The following is a 27,599-nucleotide window of genomic DNA, read 5'->3' as shown; positions in this document are numbered from 1 at the left end:
GGCACATTTCTGGCACTTGAGCGCAAGTATTCCGTAAGGCAACTTGACACCTGAAGGCTTTCAGAATCAATCGTTGCAAGGGCCAGTCGCATCCCCAGAGTACAAGAGTTGGCGCCATCGCTAGTTTGTGAGAGTGCCTGCAAGCGGGTCAAATAGGCGTCTTCGGCGCCCACGCATCGTTCATGAAGCTCAACCAGACGCAAGTTCAGGTAGTCACGTGTGGTAAGAGGTGACTCCGCGTCATCAATTGATAGAAGGAGACGTTTCTTACATGCCTCAGCTAGACCAGCGGCCTGAGGCGTAAACTCGTCCATCGACAAGCTCGCCATCGAGAGGCCCACTAGAGCAACCACTTCACTTTGGATGGACTGGGAGTCGTCTTGCTCCAGCAGCGCCTGAAGTTGATCCAACGCCTCACCTCCCTTCGACTGGCGGTATAGTAGCTGCGCTTGCACGATAACCCGCAGTGCTGAGGTCTCACTTGACGATGAGTCTATTTGTGCGGCAATTTTCTGCAAGAGTGCTAATTCTTCCGTGGTAGTGCACTGGGGTGTACTGGAGAGCTCGCCAAGCTGTGTCACCAACCTGTTCCATTCAAGTCCATCAGTAGCCTGCGTTGACGAAGCTGCGCGGGTGTACGATGCCAAAGCCTCGGTGTACAATCCAAGTCGATGCTGAGCGACACCGAGGGCGTGCCAAGCGCGTCCGTTGAAAGGATCCCGCTCCAGGTACTTTTTTAGACAGAACATCACCACCTCATTACCGTGCTCTGGGGCTTGAGTGACTGATTCACCAACACTTACTCCGAAATCAAGTAATGCCATACTCAAACCAAGCAAAGCATCCAGATCCAACCCGGTCTCCAACGCGCAGTCGAAGGCTTCGATCGCTTTTTTCTGCTGAACTGTTGAGCTAGCTTGTCGTCGAGCCAACATTGCATACCCATTCCATATGGACGGATTGCTTGGGTTCATGCTCTGCAGTTGGAGAAACGACTTTTGTGCCAAGGACGCCGTTGAGGACACAGTATCAGCCAGAGTGAGGTAGAACATACCCAGATTGGCCCAGGTGGCGTCGCTGCTAGTGCCAGTTTGAATGGATCGTGTCCAAGCAAATTGCTTCACCAGCAGATTGTCAGACACTAGAGCCAACCCGTTCCAGGCCAACGAGCATGCAGGACCCTCTTGAAGAGCCAGCTTGAAATTCATTGACGCCTTCGCCTTCAGTGCTACGATAGAAGAGTCTGCATCGAGTCCTGTCTCACCTGAGAAAGCTGAACTAGGAATACTGCCCACACTGCTTAGAGCCTGTGCTTCGTACCAGTAACTCAGACCGACATCGTAGTATCTTTCAGCAGCGATTGCGCCAGAAACGCCAGGGGCCTCATTTACGCTCTTGCCGGCAAGTAGGACGGCGGCCTCATACGCCTTCCGTCCCGCGCTGATAAACTCTACCCAGCTGGACCCATCACTTGAAAAATCGTTCGGCGACAAGTAGTAAGCAAAGCAATGAATATCACCGATCAACTTGCACGCTTCCACGGACCCTGAAAGAGGAGAGGTGGACGGCAGTCCCTTCATCATCCGTGATGCCTCCTTCAGATTAGCAGCAGCATTGCCGTACAACCCCTCGGCACACAAGTACTTAGCTTGTTGGAACAGCAAGTCAGAGTAAACCATGGAAGCCACCGTAACGTCTGGTTCACTATCCGCCATCTCGCCGGTAATAACAGGGTTGATACGCTCCAGAGCATCATCAAAGAGCAGCAATAATCCTTCGATACGAGCCAGCTCACAGCGAACGCACCAACTTTCTTCACCCAGCTCAATAGCCTTCAGATATGATCTCTGCGCGGACACTTGCTTGTCGAAGTTTTGGTAAACATGCGCCAGAATAACCCAGTAACGAGCATTCATAGGGTCATTGCGCAGGACCAGATGCATTTTCCCCACTGCTGTCTCGTCGTTTTTCTCTACTAGATGCTGCGCCAGTCGCAGAAGTGCCCAGGTGGGGGCAGTCTCTTGATCCTCTGTCACACGCTCCCACAATTTGACGTTTGTTTCGTACTTCCCCTGCTGATCGTACAGGTCGCTCAGAGCCATACCTGCTAGCTTGTCGGTGAGAGACAGCGATAGCGCCTTCAAGAAGCACTTTTCAGCACGCAGAACATCCTTTGCGACTTCCAGGTACCATTTTCCCAACCAGGAAAAGATCTCTGCGTCAGATGGCGTCAACTTGGCTGCTTGCAGTAGATGGCCAAAACATCCCGTCTTGGCAGTTTGGTGAGAGCCTCCAAGATGCCAGTATACAATTGCCAATCGCTTGAGTGCTCGACCTCTAGCAGAAGCATCAGAGGAGGAGATCTTGCTCGCATTTGTCTCTAGCAATGCTTGAGCCTGCTGGAGATCACCAAGCTGGAACTGCAGCCACCCGCGCGTGCAGAGTACAACAGCACTCATTTGCTCATCCTCCACGTCAGACGACGAGACACAGTCGATGATGTCGAGGGCCTCCTCCGCTCTTGTCTTTCCTGCCAAAAGCTCCGCTGCTGCAACTGCTGCCCTAGCCGTGAAGATAATATCGTCGTTTTCCATGACCCTGCGGTAGTGCTCCAGAGCTTTATCTATATCAGCAGAATATTCACGTGCGGTTGCTGTCATGAATTGCACCTTAACTTCCGAATATCTGTATCGTGCAGATACATGTTAGGCAACGAAGTTTAATACAGCGCACGTAGCACAACTTACAGAGCAGGAGTTGGGCCTTCTGACCCAAGCATCGTTGACTTGTCAGCCACTACCTTTCTTGCCAATGCTAAACGATTCAGACAGCCATCAACGTCGCGAGCAGCCAGCGCAATCGACGCCAGTTCGATTTGAACGCGAATGCAAAGAGCGCACTCTTGAAAGGATGAAGAGGAGTAACCTGCGAGTGCTTCAACAAAATTTTCTCGAGCCTGATTCAGACAGAGAACGCTTGCAATCGTCAACATCGTAATACCAGACAGTGAAGCGTATTCAGCACTCACCTGGCTGTTGTCCCCCACGTGCAAACACTCGATCGCTCGGAACACAAGAGCCATAGGACTCTTCGGGTGACTCGCAGACAGTCGAACAGCAATCTTCTTGGCCTTTTCCAGCCCAATTGCTGGCATTTACAGTTGTGCTTAGTGCCATAGCAGCAACGAAAGCAACAACACTAAAAACTTACGAGTGTCCTGGTCTTCAGAGCGGAGAAGTAAGAATTCCGCTGGGATCTTGGATTCGGGAAACCACTCCACGATCGACATGGCCAACGCATCCAGCGTTTTCAGAAGAGCAGGCTTCTTTTTTGAAGTTTTCAAGAAATCCAGGTGGAAGCGCATGAAGAATGCAATCGCGACGTCCATTCGAGGTCGAAGTGCGTCGATTTCTTTGTTCTGGGTTGTCCAGTCGGTACGAGAAGCAGCAGTAAAGAAGTGACTCGAGATGTCTGCCATGGAGTAGCTGCCAGAGCATTCTGATAGACTGAAGCCAGGACGCTGTACCACACGTCACAACCATACTTCAGCATAGGTCGTTGCCTTGCTGGGCAAAATACTACCTTACCTGTAGCAGATCCACCAAATCCAACCAGATTGTCAGTGCAGTTGGTAGTTCGTCGTTTGGGGTCTTCTCCAAGGAGAGCTGACCCGAATCTCCAGATTGCTCCCCCACAAGTGGAGTACCAGAGTCGAAGGCCTGCTCCGGGACAAATCAAAAGGCAGAAATTATGGAGTTTAAAAACACATGGTGGAAGACATTTGCGTAGAGTGCTTAACTGGCGCAAACAACAAACCTTGGGGAGCATTTTCAACTCCATTGCTGTTGCTGCCAGCTCTACGACCCATTTCTGGCATTTCTTCAACTTCTTGCCTCTGTTAGCCGCCAGAGCACCGCAAAACATCAGCTAAAAGATCCCACATCCCGTCTCTCCTAGTTGCAGCACCTCAAATTTAGGTCCACAAGTTTCTGAAGCGGCTCCAATTTGCTCTTGGCGTCCTTCTTCGCCTCAAACAGGTCCACAAGATACTGCAAGCCATTGTAAGCTCAGTTCCTGCCACCAATAACAATTTTAAATCTGTCCTCTAAACCTTCCACGGCGCAGGCATGTCCGGCTTGAGATCTGCAGCGCGACGATACGCCTCCTCGCAGTCTTCCCACTTCAGCAACGACAAATGTAATATCAGCATTTGATACGCTGGCAAATGCGGGACGACGCACCTCCTGCAGCTGGAAGCTAGCCAGTCCTACGCACATGAAGGCCTGGAAGTTGTTAGGGTCAAACTGCGTCACTCGACGACCAGCATCCTGTGCCTCCTGGAAGCGTTCGGCCTTGAGCGCCGCCGCCGCGTCCAGCAGCATCTTCTTGAGCATGGTCGCCGACATGGTCGTCCTGGGCCGAATAATATCGCCTTCGATAAAGTAATTGGGCATTTATGAGAGATTGGGTCAAATAAAGGGTACCAAGACCAGGACCAGTTGAACTCGACATTCACTCTTTGATTTGCCATCCCCTAGTCGACCATGTGGAAGGCAGGTGCGACGGCGGCGCGGCGCTCACTGGCGCCGCTGCCTCGGACTCGGGCCGCTGCTGGGGGTGCGCAGAAGCTGTATCGGCGTCCGCAAGCGCTGCAGACGCTTCCCTTGGGACTGACGCGACCCTTCTCCACCTCCTCCTCATCAGCTCCAAGTACGTGGCCTGATCTCACATTCGAGGGCTTTAAGATATTGAGATATTTTGCGTTATATAGCGACGCAGAATGCGCAGATGGCGGCTGCGGCGCTCGCCGCGGCTGGCGTTGGCTACCTGTTTGTGTCGACGGGGCGCCAGAGCGAACAGGAGAAGCAGCAGCGCGAGCAGGAGATCGAGCGTCAACGCAAGCTGAGTGACCGCCTCGCCGCGGAGCTGGTGGCAGCGGAGGCTAACCAGAACAAGCAGGACTGGAAGTCCACGCTCGAGCGCGTTGTGCCGGCCATTGTGAGCTTGAAGCTCAACTCGCCCAAGGTAGGAGGATGGAGAACGTTGTCGAGGTGACGTCAACAATTATTGACAGGGAGATTACGTGATTGGCTTTTGTAGTTTTTTGACACGGAGTCGCCGGGCAACGGATCCGCGACGGGTTTTGTGGTGGACGCGGAAAAGGGAATCATTTTGACGAACCGCCACGTCGTGGGACCTGGACCCATTGTACGGTGGTTAAAGAAGTTTTGGATGGCGATTTTGCTTTAGGTTGCTGACTTTATGATAATTCTTGGGGTTTGCGCGCTTGTGCAGGATGCCGAGGCTGTTTTCAGAATAATGAGGAAGTGCGGGTGATCCCGATTTACCGAGATCCGGTTCACGACTTTGGCTTTTTCCAGTTCAACCCGGCGGTACGTTGTGTCTGCTCACTTTCCTCTTGTTTTTCTGCTAAGTGAGCTTACACCTGATAAGCAGGATGTTAAGCACATGTCGGTGCCTTCTTTGCGTTTGGAGCCGGAAAAGGCTACCGTTGGGACGGACATCCGCGTCGTGGGTAATGATGCTGCTGAAAAGCTCGCAATTGCTAGCGGTACACTGGCGCGTCTGGATCGCGATGCACCTAACTACGGGTACAACAGCTACAATGACTTCAACACGTTCTACTACCAGGCGTCGTCAGGAACTACCGGCGGTTCATCCGGCTCCCCTGTGCTCAACCATGATGGTGACGCCATTGCTCTTAATGCCGGCGGCAAGATTGGCACATCAGCTTCCTTTTATCTGCCCCTCGATCGAGTTAAGCGAGCATTCGATTTAATTCGAGAAGGTAGGGAGGTCTCTCGCGGTACTATTCAAGCGCTTTTCCACTACAAACCCTTCGACGAGGTGCGCCGGCTCGGTGTTAATCCCGCCACAGAAGGGCTCGTTCGCACCTCCTTCCCACTCGAGACAGGAATGCTGACAGTAGCTGAAACGATTCCCGGAGGCCCGTCGAGCAACAAACTGCAGCCTGGTGATGTACTGGTACGCGTCAACGGCGAATTGATCACGCGGTTTGTGCCATTGGAGGCCATACTCGACGACAATGTTGGCGAGGAGGTAGATATTTTATTTCTGTCTAAGTTGCTTTACCACGCTGACTCATTCCCCGCGTTTTTCCCGTAGGTTGAGATTCAAATCGAACGCTCAGGGGAACTGATAACGCACAAGGTGCAGGTACAGGACTTGCATTTCGTTACTCCGTCGCGCTTCATCGAAATTGGTGGTGCTGTCATCAACCCGTTGTCGTACCAGCAAGCTCGAAACCACGCGATGAGCCCTGGAGCTCCGTACGTTGCAGACCCGGGCTATTTCCTTCAACGTTCTCGTATTGGTCGCGGCTCCATCATTCACTCTGTAAATGGCACCAAGACACCTGATCTCGAGACACTCAAGAACTATCTGAAGCAGTGCAAGGACCGCGATCGCATCGTGGTCAAGTTTTCGAAGTTGACCGATAAGTCTGAAAAAGTCGAGGTTGTGCATGTGGACCGCAGGTGGTTCCCGTTCTGCGAGTATGTACGAGACGACAAGCTGGGAACATGGCATTGCGAACACTTTAGTCCTCCCAGCGAAGACGGTTCTGCACATGATGCTGAAAAGAGCAAGACCTCAGCCGAAGAGGAGCCGATCGGTTCAACGACTACCTTACCGGGCAAGAACCCAGTGGAAAACAAGCTTGCGCGGTCGCTAGTTACGGTGGACTTCGACAGACCATTTAGCGTGAACAGTTTATCGACGTCGAATTACCGAGGCACAGGGCTTGTGATCGATGCGGCGAAAGGGCTAGTGGTTGTAGACCGCAACACAGTGACCGACTCAATGGGCGATGCCATGGTGACTTTCGCCAGCACCATCATGGTTCCGGCTCAAGTGGTATTTGTCCATCCGGTGCATAACTTCGCCATTGTGCAGTACGATCCGAAGCTCATTGGGTCCACGCCCATTGAAAGCTGTCAGGTGGCTTCTAAACCGCTGGTGCCATCCGATCCTGTGTGGCTTGTTGGTCTCATGAGCAGTGTGGGTCGTAGTGGCCATTCCGATCTTGTGTCTCGCGAGACCATCGTATCTGGTGTGAAGTGGATTGGATTGCCCATGCCCAACCCACCGCGGTACCAGGAGCATAATCTCGAAATGGTTTCTCTGCAGGACGTTGTTGGCACCGAAGGCGGCGTTATTTGCAGCGACGAGGGCGAAGTGAGTGCGTTCTGGGCCTCTTTCTCATTCCAGCAGCAGCGTCGTAGCTCCAAAGTGGAAAGTCAATTTAACCGTGGTATTCCGATGGATCTGATCATGGAAAGCGCAGCACCTCTCATGCGTGGAGTGACACCCAAAATCTACGACCTGGGCGTTGACTTCGAACACTTAAGTTTGGCTAAGGCTCGAGAGCTTGGTCTCGGCCAAGCTCTAGCCGAGATTCTGGAGAAGGACGCGCCGGATCGCCGAACTATCTTGAGTGTTGCACGACGATGGGGTGGCACAGAGGCCCAAGATGTGCTCAAGAACGGCGATATCTTGGTCGCTGTGGACGGCAAGATCGTGACGAGTTTCCGCGAGGTAGAGCGCTGTACGCAGAAGCCGGAGGTGCAGCTCACTATTGTGCGGGATGGACGCGAGATGCAACTAGACGTGAAGACCCTTTTCATGGAGCGCACGGAGATTAACCGCATCGTTTTCTGGCAAGGTCTCTTACTACAGGCGCCACCGCTTTCTGTGTCTGCGCAACGCAGCATCTCGTTGGAGGATGGCATATACGTGTCCTGTCGGTACTCGGGATCCCCGGCTGCTCGGTATGGCCCGCCGCCCACTAGTCGCATCAAGGAAATTGACGGTATCAAGATTACAAGCATCGACGATTTCTTGAGCGTCGTTACTGCAAAATCAGGCAGTGACTCGGTGCGCATCAAATACACGGACCTCAGTGGCAAGGACCGTCTCAGCACACTCAAGCTCGAACCCAAGTACTGGCCGACGAGCGAGTTGGTGCATGAGGGTGGAGAATGGCATCGGCTCCAACTTTAAAATGCTCCACTAACTAACCTCTGTTTAGTCGCATGCAGCGTGCTGCATAAAAGAAATCTAACGTGTGAACAAGTGAAAGAGGTGCTCAAAATCGCTTTCGCCTTGTCAAGTGCGCACAAACTACTGAACTACGTACGAAGTACTTCGAAGTACTACCGGTATTAAAAGTACTACGTATAGGTCGGTAGAAGAATCTTACCTATCGTCCTTTTTTGTATCTTTCGTACTCATAACGTTAGAAACTAGCACATTTCTAAATGGACACGCCGCCGAGCATATGCAGGCAGTATGCAACACCTCCCCGTGAATCACCTGAGCAGCGGCGGCGGCGACTGGCCAGCCGGCGAGCAGCGAAGTACCGTCATTTCCGGTCATTGACCAGTGCTTCCGACCCTGTAGCGGATCTCCAGCGGCAGGAGAACTTGCGCCGACAGCGTAAACGTAGGTCGCTGTTGGACGACGCGACACGCGACCGCCTACGTGCGCAGAACCGGCAGCGACAGCAAGTTCGACGTCAGAATCTCAGCGATCGAGCCAAGGCGGATATTCGCCAGAAACAGCGCGAGCGGCAGCGTGAGCGTCGTCATAATCTAGACGACATTGCGCGTGAAGAGCTACGGGCACGCGAACGTTCGCGCATCCGACACCGTCGACGACAGCTCAAGAGACAGCAGGTGGAGGAAGATGCGGACTTGCTGCCGGCTCACTTGCAATTGCTGCAGCCGCTGGTGGCCGACAGAGATCGACTGCCGCATTTGAGACTGGCGCCGGAGCTGCCGACGCTGCGGCAGCATCAGGAGCAGCAGAGACAGAGAGAGATGCAGAACAGGTTGCCGTTCGGTGGCGGTGTACAGATTACGCTGCCTCCACCGCCGCCTATTGAGAGGGTAAGGACCTTCCAGCACGAACGTATCCCGTCGCTGCCTCATTTGCAGCAGGTCGCGAGGCCCGCGACGTCATCGTTGCTGTTAGCAACCCCGCCACCGCCGTTGTTCTCGATGCCAGGACCAGGAAGTACCATGACCCCGGGCTTACCAACGGTTGCTAGTGCTGTGGCAGCGGCGGCTACTAGGCCTCCCCAACCCACGCCAATCATGCCGTCTGTCAGCTTGCCGCTGCCCAACAAACCGCTAGCAATACTTCCAATTGTTCAGCAGCAACAGCAGCCACCGCGTACACCGATCGTGTTACCACCAGCCCATCGCTCACTTCCGCCCTTACCAGATTTTCTCAACAGCCGCGAAGCATTTAACCCAGCCACTGCCGCTGCGGCTACGTCCACGCGAGCGCCACGACCGTCGAGTAGTGCTAGTAGAGCACTGTTTCCGTCAAATACTAACCTTCCTGCCTCGCACGCGGATGTTCAAGACGCGGATTCGTACTTTCAACGATTATAGATGAGAGGAGTTCATAAAACAATTCTGGACTTCACGTCGTAAGCGAGTTTTGCGTTTTAATATTGGATTAGAAGCTTAGAAGCTGTTCGCTCCTGCTTGCAGCCTTACACGACGTATTACCGTAGAAGACTGTCGAGTTTATTGACGCTGCCCTTCGCGAGTGGACGATGGGGAGCGTTAACGCGCCAGAGCGCTCGAAAAGCGTCGTGTGTGTATGCGCCGCGGTTTGCCAAGAGAAACATCTCAAGTTGTGTCTCGGACAAATTGAGCAGCTGATAGTACCGCTTGGCGTGCTCCAAACGAGAAGCCGACGAACACGACGAAGCCATTGATGCCGAAGAAGACAACGACGTACCGTTACGAGGATACGAGTATAGAGTGCCTGTGAGCCCTTGACGAAGAGCTCCAATGTTGAGCAGCATCTGCTGGACACCTCCACGAGTAAATGCGCAGCCTGTCATCTGCGCGAGGTCACCGATCAGTAGGCGGGATAGCAGCGCATCGACTCCATTAAACACAAGCGTCATCTTGTCGCTGGCCAGATATGGCTGCAGTGCGTTCTCGATCGATGACAGGTCCAAGTTGAGCGTCAGTACGCTGTCCTGGGCCATTGTCGGCAGGCCTTCTTCCATGTCAAATCGCAGCGAGACGAGCTGCGTGAGGTAATAGCAACAATGCAGACGCACCTCACGACGCAGGAAGAGAAGACATTCGTCAGCTAGAGCGCTGCACTGCCAGCTCGCAGCTTGTAGCGCCATGGTTAGTGCTGGCGAGGTAACTGGAGCATTGTTAGACCCTTCGGAACCTCCTGCTACACGTTGAAGGTACACTGCAATGAGATCACACGCGCTGTTGGCGTAACCGAGCATTCCAATTCGCGCGTTGTCCATGAGTAGCCCATCGGGGCCTTGCATCCAGGCATCTGGATCGTAGAGGTCGCATTCAAGCTCCAATTCTCTTGCGGCAATCATTTCTTCGGCACTTACTCGACTGGAACCTGTTCCGATACTCGTCGATCGTGCTGGCTGCACCTTCGAGTTACGAAAAGGGATCGGACTGTCTTGCTTAGCGCGTTGATACCCTTCGTACTCGTGGAAAATGGCTGCCAGGTCGGCGTAGGTGACGTTTTTAGTCTGCAATTGCTGGTGGTTGAGCGTCTGCTCGCGAATATCGCGCACGATGGCCGCGCATTCTTCCAGCCAGCTCAAAACAGAAGCTTCGAGGACGCTGGCGAGGTCGGACGCGTGTGTCGGCATTTTGAGCATCATTTCGCGAAGGTTTTCGATCACGTGCAGCAAACTGTCGATGCTGGGTGGTTGGTAGCTGGTGTCGGAAGGAATGGGGAGGCGGCATACTGTCGTCTGGCCTCGTGCCTTGACAGCAAGGAAATGCTGAGCCTTTGCTTTGACCTTAGGGACCCACTTCTGTGTGATGAAGGTGTTGAGGAAACCTGCAAATCCGGACAACGAAGAGGTCGGCGAGCTCACACCTGATCGAGAACTGGCACGGAAGAGAAGCTGGAGATCTTTTCCGATGCGCTGCAGCTCCTCGTATACCTCAGGCAAGTGGAAGACGCTCGGTTCACACACAAGTCGACTGCGTTTTGCTGTCGGTGAACCGATTTGGTTGTCCTCGCCCGACGGATTCGTGGCTGCTGGCTTGTTACGACTCAATTTGAACAGTGCCTCGCTGTCAGAAGAGGACAGCGACGACGGACCACGCGTCGCTGGTTGTGGCGAGGAAGCTCCGTCGAGATATTCGCTTATCACCGTCTATAAATAGCAAGTTGTGAGCTTAGAACATGTTTGCGACGCATTGATGATCCACGTCACCTCGAGTACACCGGCAATCTTGGTAATGACCTCGAACATGCCGTAGTCCCAATTATCCCCGTCCGCTTCGAAGTAAATGGAGACGAGGTAGTGGCGCTGAGCAACGCGACGCAACACGGTGAAGAGCAGACGCAAGAACGTGCCAAAGTCGTTTGAGTTGTCATGCAAGCCGAACGTAGCCTCAGTGAACGCGTTAGCAAAGGACGTACTACTGCTACTGTTGAAGATGCCTCGGCAGAGGCGAGACAGCTTTGCCACTACATCATCCAGCTCATGCTCGATGGAACTCTTGATCGTACCGATAGTTTCTCGCTCGCGATGCAGTCTGGCGACAAGAACGTGATGTCAGCAGCTGTAACCCCTCAACGCAAGTATTAAACTCACTTTTTAACGGCGCTGACAGCAGTTCGCAACACGTTGTTAGTGGGCAATGGAGCGACAGCGACACTGTTCAATCTGCTCTTTCGGTGTTGGTCCGCAGTATCAGCTTTGCGCATGACCAGCATAAGGTTGTCGAATTCCTGGTCGAGATTGACGTCACTGTTGAGCTCGCTCTCAATCGCTGCTAGTGAGTACTGATTGGTCCGTGATGCGATGTTGGCAAACGCTCCTTTAAGGTATACAGCTCTCTGAAGCTCCTGAACTAGTCGATCTTCGATGGTTTGTTTGCACTCCATCAGGTCGTTGCGTAATCCTGTGGTGGCGTGGAAGGCCACGAGTTGCTCGCTAAAGACCAAATCCAATGCGCTTGCGAACTCGTCAACTGCCTCGAGGAACTTCCGTTGGGTCAAAAGTGCGTCAATCTTCGCCGGTGCAGCCTCAATGCACTCGATGTCATTGATAATGTCGATCACCTTTTTAGCCTCGTACTTCTGGAGCAGCAACTCGCGTAAGTTTTTAGTCTTGGAGCCTAGAATCGTCCGTCCATCAGCAGCTCGTTTACGAATTTCCTGTACTTTGTTCCGCGTTTCTAAAGGGAAAAATGACACAAGAACACTCACGGACTGCGGCTGCGGTAGAGTTATATCGAGAAGAGGTGGCGAACCTTGTAGCTGGTTCGCGATGGTTGTGAAGCGAGCGAGACTTGTGTTGAAGTTGACGAAACTTTGGTCGATAACGCCGTCGATTTGGTTGTCGGCCATGGCACGAAACTTTCGCACCTTCTGGAGCTGCTGGTCGCGAAGCTCGTCCGTTGCGGCGCCGACCACATACCGCAGCATGTAGCGCGACACGTTAAACTTCTTGTCAAAGAAAACGGGGTCGATCACGCTCATGGTGACGATCTTTTTAGCTGACGCCTTTTCCCGAAATGAAACAGGCGTCTCTGTCTTTACAATCGGAAGTATCGACCATGAGCTTCGTGAAGATCGAGGAGCTCTTTACAGGTTACTTTGTATGCATCCAAATAGCAAAGACTGAAACACTATTTTCATGATGACATCGATGGGTAGCTGCGGCAGGGAATGGGGACGTGAAAGAGCTAGCGGCACTGCTTGAACAAGGCGCTCGAATCAACGATACCGACGTGGGTTAAACCGCAGTATCGTGCAGTTGTTGCTTTTAACGCCCATATCGTGCAGAAAGAAGGATACGCAGCACTCCAAGCTGCAGTGAAAAAGGGTTGTGATGACTGCGTGGTGTTCTTGCTGGAGAGAGGAGCTGACGTTAACCAGAGAGATGTCAGCCGCCAACACTTATCCACACCTACTGCAATAATGCCACCACTAATGAGGGGTTTTCTGATACCAGTCCGACGGCTTCAGTGCACTACACGAAGCTGCTTTCTTCGGCCACGACAACATTGCACGGATCCTGCTACGACACGGAGCCGACAAGACCTACACCAACTCGGTAAGGTCACTTTTGACTTCAGCTAGCCAAGACTAAATGGATACATGTAACTGTGTTTTGTCAAATCGACAGGAAGGCGCCACCGCATTGGACTTGGCGGTGCGTCATGGCAACGGGGTGATAGCTCACATGCTCGCAGATGGCCATTCCGCCGATCGAGGGTTCTACTAGACCGACCAACTCTGATTTTTTTAATAAAGTAAACTTTTATTTTGTGTATCACTGGTGTTCAGACTTGGACCATGGAATCGCCGGACAAGTCTGACTTGTCCGCCGCAACGCCCACGAGCTGGCGCTACTGCCTGCACATTGCGTATTACGGGACGGGCTTTGTGGGATGGCAACGACAGCAGCAGGAGACCAAAAGCAGCTCTGGTCACGACAGTGTGCAGGAAGTGGTGGAAGCTGCCGTAACGGAGACTTTGGGGACCTCTAAGCGCGTCAACGTCACCGGAGTCAGTCGGACGGATGCAGGCACCCACGCACTCTATGTATGTGGATTTGGAAAAGAGAAGGGGTGATTGTCGGGGTATTGGATCAACGCTTGAACTAAAGGGGATACGCGCAATGCGTATTTGTAGCAATTCGGCTTCATCCGCCTCGATTCGGAGCTGCCTATGACTATGGACGAACTGAAGGACCGTGTCAATACCAAGTAAGTATAGCGTAGATTGAGGCAATGCAAAACAAAGATCACGACTGATGAGAGGTGCTATTGTAGGTTGGACATTGGTCGAGTGGCGGTGCTTGGTGTGACGGTACCAACGACGGGTCCGTCGCGAATTCGATCGCGCTACAAGAAGTACATTTACTACCTGCAACAAGGACATCGACCAGATCTAGAGCTCGGCAAGTACTCGTGGTTCCTGGGAAGAAGGCTTGATATTCAGCGGATTCGTGATGCGTTGAAGTGAGTTGTTGGTTCAGCCTTGATACAGCTTTCTGGTATCAGAGTGAGACTGACAGGTTATGTCGAACCAGGTTTCTGGAGGGGACGCATGATTTCAGACCGTTCTCGCAGGGACTACAAAAGCCAAAGTTCGAGGATATGACAACATTACGGACAGTCATGTCGGCGAAGGTGGTTGCTCGACGGTATACCCGCTTTTTCTCGTTGTTCACGTGCCACTCAGGCAGCTAACTGATGTCGTGCGTACATGTATGCATATGAACGATAGCAATGTGAACTTCTCTCTGGACCCCCCAGTTTCTGGTAGTGGCGAAATTATTGACGCTGCTGACATGTATCGCGAACCAGGCAACAGTACCGTGGTTGATACTAAAGCTGTAGCCACTGGTGAGCACAAGAAGCGGAAGGTCGAGCCAGCAAACGAAGGAGCGCCAGTACACTTTGTGTGCATTGAGCTTGTTGCCAATGGCTTCTTGCGGCACATGGTACGGCGAATCATCGGAACATTACGGCCGATAGGCGAGGGTACACAACCTGCGTCCCGAATGCAGCAGGTTCTCGCTGGTGAAGTCCAGCCTGGACCGTCTGCGCCGACAAAAGGTCTCTGGCTGCATCGAACTTGGCTGACACAAGAGGACTACGTTGACGACTGTGCAGCTGAGCAGTAGAACAACATTATCATACAGCCATGATTTGATTTATTGGTCTGATAAAGCCACGAAAGATCAATCTATAGCTCTTCATGAGCAGCGGCAGCTTCGTCCTGTGCCGTGACATGCTCCAAAATTCGAGAAATGTGTCCGAGGACGATCTCTCCGATGATTTCCGGGGAATATTTGTCCACCATGTCTTTGCGAGCTTGCTTGCCCTTAGCAACCGCTTCCTGCGAAAGAGAGGCATTCGTTGAGATCAAGGACTTCAGATCGACAAAAAGTAACACTTCTTCGTGCGTCTTACCTTTGGATGCTCCTTGATCCGAAGTAGCAGCTCCTTCAGGTGCTTCACGGAAGGATCAGCCCACATGTGACCTTTAAACGCGCCTTCTTTTATCTGTTTAAACAAAAAAAAATATGGGTAAGAAAAAATGACAATCGGCATTGCCAAGGAGACCTGTTACCAGTCTCACTGTGCTTACCTCGATGAGGCCGTCAATGTTGAGCGGGTACGAGTTTTCCTCTGTCATGTACTCAGTGGTGCCACTCCAGAAGGTAGCGATCACAGGACGTTCCATCGCCATGGCCTCGACATGCGGTCGGCCCCAACCTTCACCACGTGACGGAAGAACGAACGCATTGGCAGCCTTGTACAAAGCCGGCATGTCCTCTTGGGGGATATGCGGTGGCAGCACGTGAATATGGGGCAACTCCAGTAGTTTCTTGCCGACTGCTTCTAAAGCAAACTCCTCAATGACATTCATAAAGTCATCGGCCGACGACGACGTCGTGTGGTATCCATTCGTCAGTAACACGAGAACAACGTCATCACTCGCCGTGAACGCCTGGAAGTATGCCTTCAGCAGCACTCTCCAAGCCTTCCTCTCTTCCCACTTGAAAATGGACAAGTACACAGTCGTCTTTTCTGTCAGGTCAAACGCCGTCTCGCTAGCCAGATCGTACACTTGGTCCACCTTTTCAGGGTCAAAGAAGTCCACGTCCACCACCTCCGGGACGACTTTCACCGCTTCGGGTCTTACTCCTCCATCCACGAAAATCTTTTCCTGAAACTTGGTAGGTACCCAGATCTCATCCATCTTATTCATTCGGTCGGGCCAACCCTTGGGTACTCGGTCTGTCTCGAACATGGTGCGTCCAACCTTGTAGAGTGCACCCTCTGGAGGACAACGGGACGTTATGTAGTGCGCAGGCTCCCACGCTCCTGGCTCCGAGTGACAAATTGCCAGAGCAGTTTTTCTATACTTCAAACGCCAGTAAAAGTCCCTCTCCTCGATCCAATGCTGCTCCAGCTTGGCCTTCATGTCCTTAGGCAGATCTCGGATAAATGACGGGTTAAGCGAGTCTCCATGCTGTGTGATAAGCAGCTCAAAGGGTCTCTCTAATGGTGAATTAATCCCGGTATTTTGTGCAGTCTCCGGTTCACCATGACCACCGCTTGAGGTTGAGGACGATACACTTCCTTTCCCCAAGGCGGCATCAACGGCTACCACGTACGAGTGCGCTTCACTACAATAGCCGCCGCCACTGAGGAAAGGAGCATACCAAAGCACAGCAGGGGGACCTGGCTCATTGTCAATGGGCTGGCGTCGCCCAAAAGCCGCTGTAGGTGTCGCTAGCAGCGCTCCCAAAACGAGGAAGACGTGTGACGTCTTCATCCCCAGGGGTATTGAAACAATTTTGACGATATAAAGTAAAAAAATGCTTTAAAAAATCACCTGATTTAGGGTAAATTGTGACCTGCGATGCTCTACAGTACTTATCGAGTTAGGACGCGTACTGCTTCGTCCAGTCCTCCGCTGTCTTCTCAAAATCGGCCTTGTTTTCATGCATTTGCTTCGCGATTTCAGGCTCCAGCGGGTTGTCCATGTCTGGCTGCTCCAAGATCTGCTTGATGGCTGTGAGGCAGTGCAGTACATTCAGTGTCGGGCCCCAGTTCTGCAGCAAAACAACACTAAGATCAGATAACGTATCATTTCGCACTCAAGGAATCTGTACCGGACGCACCTCGTTGATGACGTCGGCGCAGATCTCACCCGACTGTGACTTAACGTTGGGGTGGTAGACTCGTGTGAGGAAGCGCACCTTGGGCGCCTTGAACGGATACTCGCTAGGGAACTGCAGGTCCAAGTTGAAGACGCCACCAGAGTAGGGTGTATTCTCCTGCACAGGGCCACGAATGAGCCCAACAAACTTTACACAAAACTGGCTGCAGATACTATAGCGTACGGGGCCTGCAAGCATTGCGTTCCAGTGCATAAGATCGTCGTCTACTGCGCTGACCGTGCACCAGTCGGGGGAGCTCTTTTCAAATTCAGCGAGTTCCTGCAGGCAGATCGACATTAGTGGTGGAAGATTCACTGGCGGCTATTACACAGTAGATACGCACTTTAGTGAGACGACGAGCCATGCTGCTGTTGCTGTGGGTCACTTGAGAGAGTAGAGAGAGAGTTGCGCTTGTCGCTCGTGGGATGCCAATCGAGAACTGGAGTGAGGAATGAAGTTAGCGAACACCGTCGGAGACCCTCATTTTAGTCCTTTTTTAGCGTCAAAAATAGTCTCGTACATAAGCGAATGCCGTACTCGATTCTATTCTGTTCGTGATGTGGTCTACACGAATGGCAAACATCTGAGTCTGAGCCCTTTGTTTCTTGTATTCCGTTACCATGACGCCCCTTGGTGCGCACAAGTCACAGGTGCCCTTCCTGCATGCTGCGTTGCTTCCAGGACCACTTACGGCTATCTAGATAGAGCAAGATGGCCGACCCACCTATTATATCCAGCTACACTCGACAATTTGCATTGCGGCACCCTCCTAAGTCTAAAATATCTGACAGATCTTTCGCCAAGAAACCGGGCAAACGCCCAACGCCCTGTAAACCCAAACACGATGCGGCTTTCAGAGGTAAAACGAACCCATTCCAGTCGCAGAAGACACTAGGGGATGCCTTTAAGCAGCATGGCATGCGGATGTGCGACGGTGCAAGACTGAATGCGGTGGGTAAGGGCCTTCACGTGCTGGGTCGGGTGCCACCAACCGTGAGTGCGTCCGTCACAGCACTGTACCTAAGCCAGAACAGCTTGCGATCGCTCGAAGGCATCGAGCAGTTTTCAGCTGTGCGATTGCTGTCCGTGGGTGGGAATTTGATCGCGTCCGAGAAGGAGGTGGCAATACTGAATGATCTCGCACAACTCCGGAATCTCAATTTGATGGGAAATCCGCTCTGTGACCAGCCGAACTACAGACTGCGGATTATCGCAATGCTTGACAAGCTGCAGGTCTTGGATAATAGCGATATCACCAAGAAAGAACGAGATGCAGCGCCTCATGTAGCAGCACAAGACAACGCTTTAAGAGGAATGGTCTCGCAGAACCATTTCGGTATTCAAAAGCTGCAACGGATCGCGCAATTGATTTCGTTGCACAAGGCGTTTTATGGACGCGTGATGGCAGGAGTTGCTGCTGGGAGGTTTGATCGCGTACCAAGTCCGAACGACGTCGCTTGTAATGTGTCACTGTTCTTGCGACTGTGGAAGTACGAAGATGCACTATCTGAAGAGGAGCAGGAAGCGCTGAAGGTGCAAATGCTTACGATTATTGTCCGCACACATGCAAAACTAGCTAAAAATCCGAAAGTGAAAGCGACGGAGTATTTGCTTAAGCTAGCGAACGGGTCCTCCCCACGAGCACAGCGCAAAGGTGGTCTTTCGAACGACATAAAGCAGCATTGTGCGTCATGGGAAGACGCCTACGCCAATGTGATCGCATTACAGCAAAATACGATTGCCAATCTGCTTGCGATCTGCGAAAAGAACCGCAAAGAGATGGTAGAATACCTGAAAGAACTCCTCTCAATGGATCCAAGGCAGCGGAGTAAAATGGCTGGCGGTCGACGTACGGAACGAAACGCTGATGAGCTGGAAATGAAGCCGCCGCCTCATCAAAACCAACATCAAGCGCACGCTCAGATGGGATCACATCTTCGTGAAAGGCGGAATTCTCTCGATAGTGATGCACGATCTAGTCAGCATCAACTTCCACCGCAGCAGCAGGACCCCGATACTTCGGAAAAGGGAGTAGAAACCGCATATCCGAGATTTCTGCCTCCACCACCAGCCTTTACGAGACATCCAAGACAACACCAGCCAACGAAAGTGAGCGAAGCAGAAGCTAGTCACTATTCGCACAACCGAGAAACTTCGGCGTCCAACCCCCGAGATCGCAAGGCGAATCTTCGCAGTGGAGATTTCGCGAATAAATCTCTCGGTGAGGCGATTCAAGGTTTCAGATTACGAGACTCAGCACCTTGTTTACCTCAGAAAGCATCGCGAGCTTCTCTACCGAGCAGAATACCACAAGTTCAACGAGTGTACTCCATGGAACGGCAAGACAATGCTCCCTTACCCCCGGGACTCATCGAGAAACAGCGTTCTTCATTTCATAGGCATCTTGGTGAGCGACAACAGTCTTCAACTTGCTTCAACAATGGTGGCCACGAGATGAGTAGAGGTCACGGTGATACCGAAGTTACAAGCGAGTTCAACTATAGTCAACGCCGTGTATCATCTGCTTTCACACGGGAAGACCTAGATATGACTAGCATTAGTGCTATCAGCCACGCTTCTTCGTCACCTCGTCGAGCACGTCGTGGTCACGAAGAACCCTATATCCCTATCACGAAGAGCCCACCCAATCCACTAGCTACAGCTCAACCATTAAAGCACGTTCTACCAGCCCAAGCACCGGAACCTCCACGCATTCCTGAGCAGATAAAACCAGTGATATCGCTCAGTGAGGGCCGGATGCACGAGCTCGAGCAACGAGAAGAGAAGTATATCCGAGCGTTAATGCAGTCGGAACAACGAGAGCTAGATCTCCGGAACAATCTGTCCAGTGTTCAGCGGAAATTGTCTTCTTATCAACGGACACTGGCTCAACAGCTTCATGAGCGTGAGGCGCTTAAAGAAGAGATGGCTCAACGTACGATGGCTGTTGCCACACCGAAGATCCTCAAGCGGTTCTTCATCCGCTGGATCCGATTCTACAATTGGTCTCAACAGATCAGACATGTTCGAAGGAAGCGTTGCTTTATCGTCCAACACAATCATTTCTGGCAATGGAGACGTAAAATCTGGATGCAACAAGAACTACGAGTCTGTTTGAGGAAGCAGCAACTTCGAATACGAAGAATTCATTTCTCCGAATGGGCCAATATTACGAGAGTGAGTGTGATCGCAAGGCGCAATGAGATGATGCGTGAAACTCGGTTTCTCGATAGTATTTTTCGCGCATGGGCTAGCGGCGCTGCTTTAATAAAGCACGAAAGAGAATTACTGGACCAACAGCGAGATCGTATGATACACAACCTTCACCGTGCGTGTTTCCGTGAATGGAAACGTACAACCAGATACAAACGAACGGTCAGGAAAGTGCAAGATTTACGCTGGCAGGATTCTCGACGTATCAATAAACAAACGGTATTTTGGAAATGGAAGCTGTTCCTGTATTCCGTTGCTAGGCCTCTTCAAGAACGGGCAGCGCAGTTTGAGTACCGAAAACAATGCAGACAGACACGTCTGTACTTCCGTGAGTGGTGCAAGTTGATCGAGATTGACAGGCTGTGTAAACTCAGGCTACGTCGGCGAATTTGGAGACGTTGGGTGGATTGGCGTCGGCGAGTTCTAAGTAAAAATTACGCTGCTCATCGAGAGAAACTTGCTTTGGTTAAAGATTTCTTTTGTGCGTGGCATGTTACCGCATCTGAGCAAGCAACGTCGAGACGGTCTTTGAATTTGGCCAAGCGCTATGTGAATCGTAGGCGTCTTCGGAAGTTGTGGATGCATTGGAAATATTTCTCGATGGCCAAGCGGAAGTATACGCAAGATTCTACGAAAGCTCTAAAACATTATTTCATTAAGTTGTTACGCATTTCGTGGTGTGTATGGAAAGAGCGAGCACATACCAACTTGCAGAGAGCCAAGACCAACAAGTACGGGACACTCCAGCGTCATTTTGACACTTTTCGAGCTGGTATTCGATTAGTGAGAGTGCAAAAGGCACGAGCAAGGATGCTAGCACATGCCGAAAAGCGGCGGCAATGGTCACTTCTCCGACGAATTTCACGAAGTTGGAGAGGATACAGCTCAAGTAAGAAGCGCTGCAAGCAGCACGCCCAACTCCTGTCACTTCAACGGAAGCAGGGGGTTCTCAATGCTGTTTGGCGACAATGGAAAAGTCTTTACGTGGTTCAGTTACACCAGCAATTGAAAATGTTACGACAGATTTACGACAGTGCTGTTCACGAAAAGCACGATCTGGAGGCTCATCTCCAGGCTGCGAAGGACACTGCTGTGTCTCTGTCCGACCAAGTTGAAATTTTTCACGAGCGCTCCAAGGGTGATAACCAGCAAGTTGTAGACTTGGAGCAGAGTTTACGTCTTTGTGAAAAGAGAAACGCTTCTCTTGAGATTGAGCTAAAAAAGGCAAGAACTGCTATTGAACAGGAGCGACGGATGTGGGAAGACGCTCTGTGTGATGAAGAAGAAAAGCGAGAGAATGCTAACGTCAAATATCGATCTCTTGCTCAGGAGAACCAAGTGCAACAAGTTCGAATGATCGAGTTGAAGAGAGAACTTGAAGCTGAGAAGGCTAAAGTGGCTGGAGTGGAAAAAGTCAACGAGGATCTACGTGCTGCTTCAGAGAATACAGCTCAAGTGCATGACGATGAGATGACGGTCACGGTTGAAAAGCAGAAGGAGCTTGAACGAGAGATAGCTGAACTTCGAGGTCACTTGAAGGAACGAGAAACCGAGCGAGATGATACAGCGAATCGTCTCCAGGAGTATGAAAAGCGGATTGCTAGTACATGTGAAGCCATGAACGAACACGAACAAGCACACGAACGTGAAAACGAACGCTTGCGGACTGAATGTACAAACATCGAAGAGAAACGGAAGGAAGAGCAAGTGAAGAATGCAGAGCTGAGTCGACTACTGCAAGAGAAGAATCAGCTGATTTTAAACATGACTCACCGCATTAACAATGCGGAGTCAACCTCTCAGTCGAATCTATTTGACCCACGTCTTGGACACGAGCAGTGCGATAATCTACATAGTAACCAAGAAGACTGCGGTAGAAGAGACCATCGTATGGTGGCACAGTGCAGAGGACACCATGAAGCACAGCCAGGCACTAAGCCACAGGATACCCATTTGGAGCAAGCTCAGCGTGGGACGGCACCTACTGGCAGATCTCGCTCCGTAGCGATGCTCAAATATTCTAAGCAATCTCCAGGTCTCGTACGTCCGGTTGGTGGACATACTAGATCTGATGGGCTCGATTATCCAACAGAAGCAACCGCTATAGCGGAAGAAGTCCTGATCGATAGACACACTAGCAAGGTTCATGAAGACATTCGACTTCTTCAGGAACGAATATCTAAGAGATTGGAACAGGCTCCCGCGTATGCTCAGCTTCCTCCTCGACTATTGCAAAGGGCACGAGGAGGGCTTACAGATGTACCGCAGTATTCGATCAGCTCGTGCTCATCACTTTCAAGCGATGATAGTGAAACTACCGATGTAGATCAGTCGGTGGCGGAGCGTATGCGGCGAGCGCGACTTCGACGGTTACAAATGCAGAAACAAGCAGCGATAGTGGCAGTATCTCCGGCGATTTCTCGGTTGGCGAGTCGGGCTCAGCCCCAAATAAAAGAGAAGAATAACGTAGCACTGTCAGCTAACTCCTCAAAGAGGAAAGCTGCCAGAAAAGTGAACGCCTCAAACCCGGTAAAATTTTCTGAGAAGAAGAAAAGCCTGAGAAAGTAGATTAGTACTTCTTGAAGTAGAACGTTATAATGCATTCCATAAATTCAGCACCTGATACTAAATGGCTGGCTACTAACACGGCTTGTAGAGTATTGTGAGTTCTACCCACAATTTCCATGCCTGGAAAAATTCACTTAGATGCGATCTACACCGTAGTTTCAAGTTGAAACTTTCAACATAAAAAGAGTTTGAAAAATATCGAAACTTAAATAGCTAATAGTTGACCATACAATCATTGTTTGATCAACAATTAGTATTACAAAGTATGATCAACAATTAAGGTTTCGATACTTTTGAAAAAAAGCAGGTAAATCAACTCCCATATGTGGTGTTCTATCACTTAATATGGCGTGTTAGATGACCAAAAACCACATTTCTTGATCTCCCGTTTTGGCTGATATTTTAATATTTTTGTCTTAGTTAATACGAAGTATTTGATACTTGTACGATTTGGCACCGATATACTAAAAATGCCAGACACGGAAACCAATTTTAGCCTGCTTATGGTAGACCCAGTGGGCTAGATCCGTATGTGCTAGGTATGTGACTGAGCGTTTTTTTACAGTGTTAGATAAGGAAACATACTGAAGAATGCTATATGCAGCAGGTATTTGTTTGACAATCCTGTGACCGTACTTAGTCGAGTTGGTGTGTGACTTTTGGGTAGAGTACTTACTTCTGACACTGGGGCTCAGGGTGTAAAGGGGTACGTAACTCTGAGTGCACTCCTAGTTGCATGAAGTGTGACACGTCACACTTCAGAAGTATGACACGTCATACTTCGGGATTTTGGTACAAGGTACCAAGGTCGTCCGAGGCCAACCACTGGCTGATGACATTGCATTTCTATAGGTGACTTATAGTTTGTATATTTACCTCAACCTCAGTCTACCTATAAATATACTCAGTTTGCAACCTACCTTATATTGGTCACCCCGTTCCCTTTAGGTAAAAAAAAGACCTGTGAGCTGCCGTTCACTGAGAGTTTGTATACTCTCGGAAGCCAGCTTCCTCTAGCGCAAGGTGCTGTGTGACCACGTCACACTTGGTAGCACATGCTGGTCAATCCATGCCAACGCGGGTAGACTACCTGAACCTCTTTAAAGTTCGTTGCCACGGATAGGGACGACTTCTCCCATCTGAACGACTCACAGTTCGAGTCGGTTCGGAAGATGACAGGCATCTTCGGGATGGAGGCCCTGCAGAGCCTGGTGGTGTCAACACCGGCCGAGCAGCTCGAGCGCGTCAATGTGTTTGACGCTTACGAGCAGGGGCTCATCACGCATGTGCGGGAGAACCTGCAGGCTCCGGCGGCGGAAACAAATCCGCCACACCCGAAGCCAATACGGCTGAAGGTTAAGCCGCATGAAGGGAAGGAAGGTGAGAACCTACACTTCTAGGTCCGAGGGGTAGAGCTCGCGATGGATGCAGCTCTGATCTCGACCGAGCAACCTCGTGTTGCTTTTGCACTCTCCAACCTTAGCGGTAGTGCTAAGAGTTGAGTGTACACGCGGGAGGCGACATCCCCTGGATGTTTCACATCCTGGGCTCAGCTGTGCACCGGAAACCAGTAGGGGCGGGGCGCCCTACTGGGGAAGAGCTAAGGCTTCGTGAAGGGTGCGCGGGTGGCGCGTACCACGGGAACTTAGCCCTTGAGAGTCTTCGCACTCTCGAATCGGTGAAGAGCAGCGGCGGGTTGCTCGTAGAACACGGATGTGTACGGGGATAGGATCACCCCTTTAGAATCTTGATCGATTCTGGGGCGTCAAAGAACTTCGCACACCGCCAGACGGTAGCTCGTAATCGCAACAAGTTGTACGATGCTTTGAGAGAAAGCAAAGGCAACGGGACGGTGTCAGTGCGACTGGCCGACGGGAGGGTCGTCACTGTCCCCAACGTCTAACGGCCAGTGGATATGGCCGTCAAGTTTGAAGAGTTTGACAGCCCAGAACAGTTTACGCCTCTCGATAGGGATCCCTACGATATGATCCTGGGCATGCCCTGGCTTGAGAAGCACGAGACCTGGATCGACTGGCGAGACAAGGCAATCGTTGCCAGCCGCCCTGCGAAGTCGGGCGAGCATTGGTGAGTCATGTTTCCACCTCTGTCAAGACCTGGGGCGCCCGCAAGGGTTGCCAGGGTACCGAAGCATCCAGTAGATGCTTGGGAGTCGTCGACGTATATGACGACTCCGAGGACGCTTCGATGGTGGCGGCGCCCAGAGGAGGCGCTAGCCAAGTGGGTAACTTAGGTCCACAAGCGGGTAACATAGTTCCACAGACAGCTGCAGCTGTCACGAACGCTGGTAATAGCGTGTTCAAGGTGGGTAACAGAGTTCCACACACGGTCACCCAGACCTTTACTGAAGAGGAAGACGTCAGATACGCTTTCTATGTGGGTAACATAGTGCCACACGAGGCCTCGAGTGCCTCAGATGTCGGCGCTCCGACATCCCCAGACGTGGGTAGCAAAGTTCCACGTCACGGTCGCCGTCGACGACGACGTCGCTACAAGCGACTCGGAGTCCAGGGCCCCGGCTCCTCCGATAAGGCAGGTGGAAGAGTGTTATCACATATTTGATGGCGAGACCGGTTGACCCATCAAGGCATCGGGTGTCCACTTGGAGCCGTTGCCAGAGGTTGCAGAGATACTGAACCTCGATGATGACGGTCGAGTCTTTCCTGGCCAACCTCAAGGCTAGAAAGGTGCCGAGATGGTGCTCATGAGACCTGAGACCACTCGGTAGGAGCTGAACTCCTCCTCTCTCCAGGACGAGAACGTCCGGGAAGACCTACACAAGCAGCGTCAGACGCGCTTGGGTTCTGAGATCCTTAAGAACCCCAAGGATCCGGTGTATCCTTTGGTGACGGAATATGCGGACGTGGTGAACAAACACCCACTGACCCAGCTCCCACCAGATCGAGGTGTACGGCATGAGATCGATCTTGTGCCTGGCACAAAGTACTGTGTCACGAGGCAATGGCCTCGCCCGCGCGAACAGTGCGAGGTCATTGATGCTTCTTATTCGCTGCGAAGGCGAAGACAGGCATGGTGCGGGAGTCACAGTCCCCGCAATCGACGCCGACTTTCTACGTTCGGAAGCCGAAAGGAACGTGGCGTCTAGTTCATGCTTATAACAAGCTGAAAAACGCGACGGTGCCGGCCCAAACACCAATCCCACGAAAGGATGTGTTGTTAAACAACATGACCGGAAGCGTACTGTACAGTGCGCTGGATTTGGTAGATGGATACTACCAGATCCTGATGCGCGAGAGCGACATCCCTCTCACCGCGGTGAGCACCCCAAGCGGCATGCTTTGGGAGTGGCTCGTGTTGCCACAGGGCTTGTCTAACGCCTCGGCGACATTAAACTGCCTGGTGACGCAATTGTTCAGGCCACTGCGCGCCTTCGTACAGACGTACTTCGACGACATATTCGTCCATAGCCGTGCCGAGGGAGGCAATACGGCCGTGGAGGTGCATCTAGGACACCTCCGTCGAGTGTTGGACGTAATGCGAGCGAACAAGCTCTACGCCAACATCGACAAGTGCGTTTTCGCGTCACCAGAGATTAAAGTTCTCGGTTGCTTCGTAAGCAACGTGGGCGTTCGGGCTGACCCAGACAAGGTCAAGGCCATAGCAGCATGGCCGACGCCCCGATCCCAGAAGGATCTTCGAAAGTGGTTGAGCTTGGCCAACTACCTTCACAAGTACAGCGCGGGGTACGCGGGCTTTGCTAAGCCCATGTCGGGCCTCCTTTAGAAGGGCGTCGACTGGCGCTGGGACCAAGAGCACCAGGATGCTTTTGACAGCATCAATGCCAGTCTCCAAGAGGCCCCTGTCCTGGCCCTGCCGGACGAGACGAAGCCGTTTAGCGTCGTCTGCGATGCCTCCGACTACGCCATCGGGTGTGCACTGCTGCAGGTCGACACGGTTGAGCCATGAACGAGTCATCTCGTTCCAGTCCAGCAGCTCAAAGCCGCCGAGCATAACTACCCTGTCTACGACAAAGAGCTCCTGGCAATGAAGTATGCCCTTGTGAAGTTTCGGGTTCACCTTATGGGCTTACGGCCCTTCGTGATCTACACAGACCACGCATCCATGAGGACGGCGACAAAATCGCCTCACCTCTCCCACGAATGGCGAGGTGGCTGTCCTTCTTCGCGGAGTACAACTTCCGCGTCGAGTACAAACCGGGCAAGCTCAACGTGCTTGCGGACGCCCTCTCTCGTCCAGACTACGAGTTGGCCCACATCAACGGATCTATATGATCGGATACGCATGGCGTATCGGGACGATGAGGCTCCACTGATATGAGTTGAAGGATGGCCTCCTCTATTACCGGGTGGAGCCCAATGAACCTCCACGAATGGTCGTACCCAACGACGAGGATCCGAAGTTTAACATCCTCGCAGACGCGCACAACGCGCCCTCCAGCGGCCACTTGGACCGCGAGAAGACCTTCCTGTCGGTCTCTCAGGCCTTCTGGTGGACCCACATGTACAAGTTGGTCGCCCGATACGTGAAGACATGTGAAACATGCCAGCGGGTCAAACCCACAGGGCACCCTTCGGCTCCACTACAGAGCCTGCCCGTACCGGCTGACTGTTGGAAGCCGATGAATCTTGACTTCATCTTTGGGCTTCCCGCCAACAGACACAGCAACACCGGAATTTTGGTGTTCGTGTGCCGGCTGAGCAAGATGGTACATCTTGCTCCAGTTCCCGTTCCCGTTACGGGCGAACAAACCGCAAAGTTGTTCGTCGATGGCGTGTTCCGCTATCACAGTCTCTCGGAGACGATTGTCTCGGACCAAGACCCGCGGTTCATGGCTGCGTTTTGGAAAATGATGTTTCCTTTACTGGGAACTCATCTGCAGATGTCCACTGCGGACCGTCCAAAAACTGATGGCCAGACAGAGCGCGTCAATCTAGTGCTCGAGGACATGTGTGCGCGGACGCACCACGTACGTGGTCGGCGCAGCTTCCAGTTGTTGAGTTTGCACTCAACAATGCTTGTCACGCGTCCACGGGGTTCACGCCATTCTATTTGAACGGCTTCCGTCACC

At 52.0% G+C, this 27,599-nt stretch overlaps 10 protein-coding genes across 10 annotated transcripts in view; 6 read left to right on the top strand and 4 right to left on the bottom strand.

The window, feature by feature from the left end:
- PITG_03206 (uncharacterized protein) overlaps positions 1-4,382 on the bottom strand; it is a gene marked incomplete at both ends in the record, with an annotated part of 5,319 nt that extends 937 nt beyond the window's left edge. Inside the window, 9 exons of the mRNA XM_002906242.1 lie at positions 6-2,685; positions 2,748-2,949; positions 3,025-3,147; positions 3,211-3,520; positions 3,588-3,719; positions 3,817-3,895; positions 3,967-4,049; positions 4,112-4,180; positions 4,242-4,382. Of these exons, the coding sequence (XP_002906288.1) occupies positions 6-2,685; positions 2,748-2,949; positions 3,025-3,147; positions 3,211-3,520; positions 3,588-3,719; positions 3,817-3,895; positions 3,967-4,049; positions 4,112-4,180; positions 4,242-4,382 (3,819 nt within the window). The remainder of the gene's footprint in view (positions 1-5; positions 2,686-2,747; positions 2,950-3,024; positions 3,148-3,210; positions 3,521-3,587; positions 3,720-3,816; positions 3,896-3,966; positions 4,050-4,111; positions 4,181-4,241) is intronic.
- A 406-nt stretch (positions 4,383-4,788) lies between these two features.
- PITG_03205 (pro-apoptotic serine protease, putative) lies at positions 4,789-8,043 on the top strand (the record flags this gene model as incomplete). The annotated part of the gene is made up of 6 exons (XM_002906241.1): positions 4,789-5,025; positions 5,101-5,208; positions 5,316-5,393; positions 5,458-6,081; positions 6,148-6,601; positions 6,644-8,043. The coding sequence occupies 6 exons, from the start codon at positions 4,789-4,791 to the stop codon at positions 8,041-8,043; spliced, it is 2,901 nt and encodes a 966-aa protein (XP_002906287.1).
- A 257-nt stretch (positions 8,044-8,300) lies between these two features.
- Positions 8,301-9,440, top strand: PITG_03204 (uncharacterized protein; the record flags this gene model as incomplete). Its single annotated transcript, XM_002906240.1, has 2 exons — positions 8,301-8,691; positions 8,785-9,440. The coding sequence occupies 2 exons, from the start codon at positions 8,301-8,303 to the stop codon at positions 9,438-9,440; spliced, it is 1,047 nt and encodes a 348-aa protein (XP_002906286.1).
- Positions 9,441-9,556: 116 nt separating this feature from the next.
- PITG_03203 (exocyst complex component 4, putative) lies at positions 9,557-12,546 on the bottom strand (the record flags this gene model as incomplete). Its single annotated transcript, XM_002906239.1, has 4 exons — positions 9,557-11,125; positions 11,273-11,597; positions 11,657-12,242; positions 12,318-12,546. The coding sequence occupies 4 exons, from the start codon at positions 12,544-12,546 to the stop codon at positions 9,557-9,559; spliced, it is 2,709 nt and encodes a 902-aa protein (XP_002906285.1).
- A 77-nt stretch (positions 12,547-12,623) lies between these two features.
- On the top strand, positions 12,624-13,294 carry PITG_03202 (uncharacterized protein; the record flags this gene model as incomplete). The annotated part of the gene is made up of 5 exons (XM_002906238.1): positions 12,624-12,657; positions 12,733-12,797; positions 12,853-12,951; positions 13,022-13,123; positions 13,196-13,294. The coding sequence occupies 5 exons, from the start codon at positions 12,624-12,626 to the stop codon at positions 13,292-13,294; spliced, it is 399 nt and encodes a 132-aa protein (XP_002906284.1).
- A 71-nt stretch (positions 13,295-13,365) lies between these two features.
- Positions 13,366-14,701, top strand: PITG_03201 (tRNA pseudouridine synthase A, putative; the record flags this gene model as incomplete). Its single annotated transcript, XM_002906237.1, has 6 exons — positions 13,366-13,614; positions 13,705-13,778; positions 13,845-14,033; positions 14,105-14,218; positions 14,302-14,387; positions 14,463-14,701. 6 exons carry the CDS (start codon positions 13,366-13,368, stop codon positions 14,699-14,701), a joined length of 951 nt encoding a protein of 316 aa, XP_002906283.1.
- A 62-nt stretch (positions 14,702-14,763) lies between these two features.
- PITG_03200 (uncharacterized protein) lies at positions 14,764-16,362 on the bottom strand (the record flags this gene model as incomplete). The annotated part of the gene is made up of 4 exons (XM_002906236.1): positions 14,764-14,916; positions 14,991-15,083; positions 15,169-16,085; positions 16,164-16,362. The coding sequence occupies 4 exons, from the start codon at positions 16,360-16,362 to the stop codon at positions 14,764-14,766; spliced, it is 1,362 nt and encodes a 453-aa protein (XP_002906282.1).
- Positions 16,363-16,471: 109 nt separating this feature from the next.
- Positions 16,472-16,963, bottom strand: PITG_03199 (ubiquitin-conjugating enzyme E2, putative; the record flags this gene model as incomplete). The annotated part of the gene is made up of 3 exons (XM_002906235.1): positions 16,472-16,642; positions 16,712-16,867; positions 16,934-16,963. The coding sequence occupies 3 exons, from the start codon at positions 16,961-16,963 to the stop codon at positions 16,472-16,474; spliced, it is 357 nt and encodes a 118-aa protein (XP_002906281.1).
- Positions 16,964-17,674: 711 nt separating this feature from the next.
- On the top strand, positions 17,675-22,275 carry PITG_03198 (uncharacterized protein; the record flags this gene model as incomplete). The annotated part of the gene is made up of 5 exons (XM_002906234.1): positions 17,675-18,878; positions 18,924-18,986; positions 19,038-21,851; positions 22,056-22,222; positions 22,273-22,275. 5 exons carry the CDS (start codon positions 17,675-17,677, stop codon positions 22,273-22,275), a joined length of 4,251 nt encoding a protein of 1,416 aa, XP_002906280.1.
- A 34-nt stretch (positions 22,276-22,309) lies between these two features.
- On the top strand, positions 22,310-22,531 carry PITG_22714 (uncharacterized protein; the record flags this gene model as incomplete). The annotated part of the gene is made up of 1 exon (XM_002906233.1): positions 22,310-22,531. The coding sequence occupies one exon, from the start codon at positions 22,310-22,312 to the stop codon at positions 22,529-22,531; it is 222 nt and encodes a 73-aa protein (XP_002906279.1).
- Positions 22,532-27,599: the final 5,068 nt, after the last annotated feature.

Source organism: Phytophthora infestans, genomic scaffold (assembly GCF_000142945.1).
Source record: "Phytophthora infestans T30-4 supercont1.4 genomic scaffold, whole genome shotgun sequence".
In the NCBI taxonomy this organism is placed as follows: Eukaryota; Oomycota; class Peronosporomycetes; order Peronosporales; family Peronosporaceae; genus Phytophthora; species Phytophthora infestans.
This window is presented reverse-complemented; position numbering and strand designations above follow the sequence as displayed.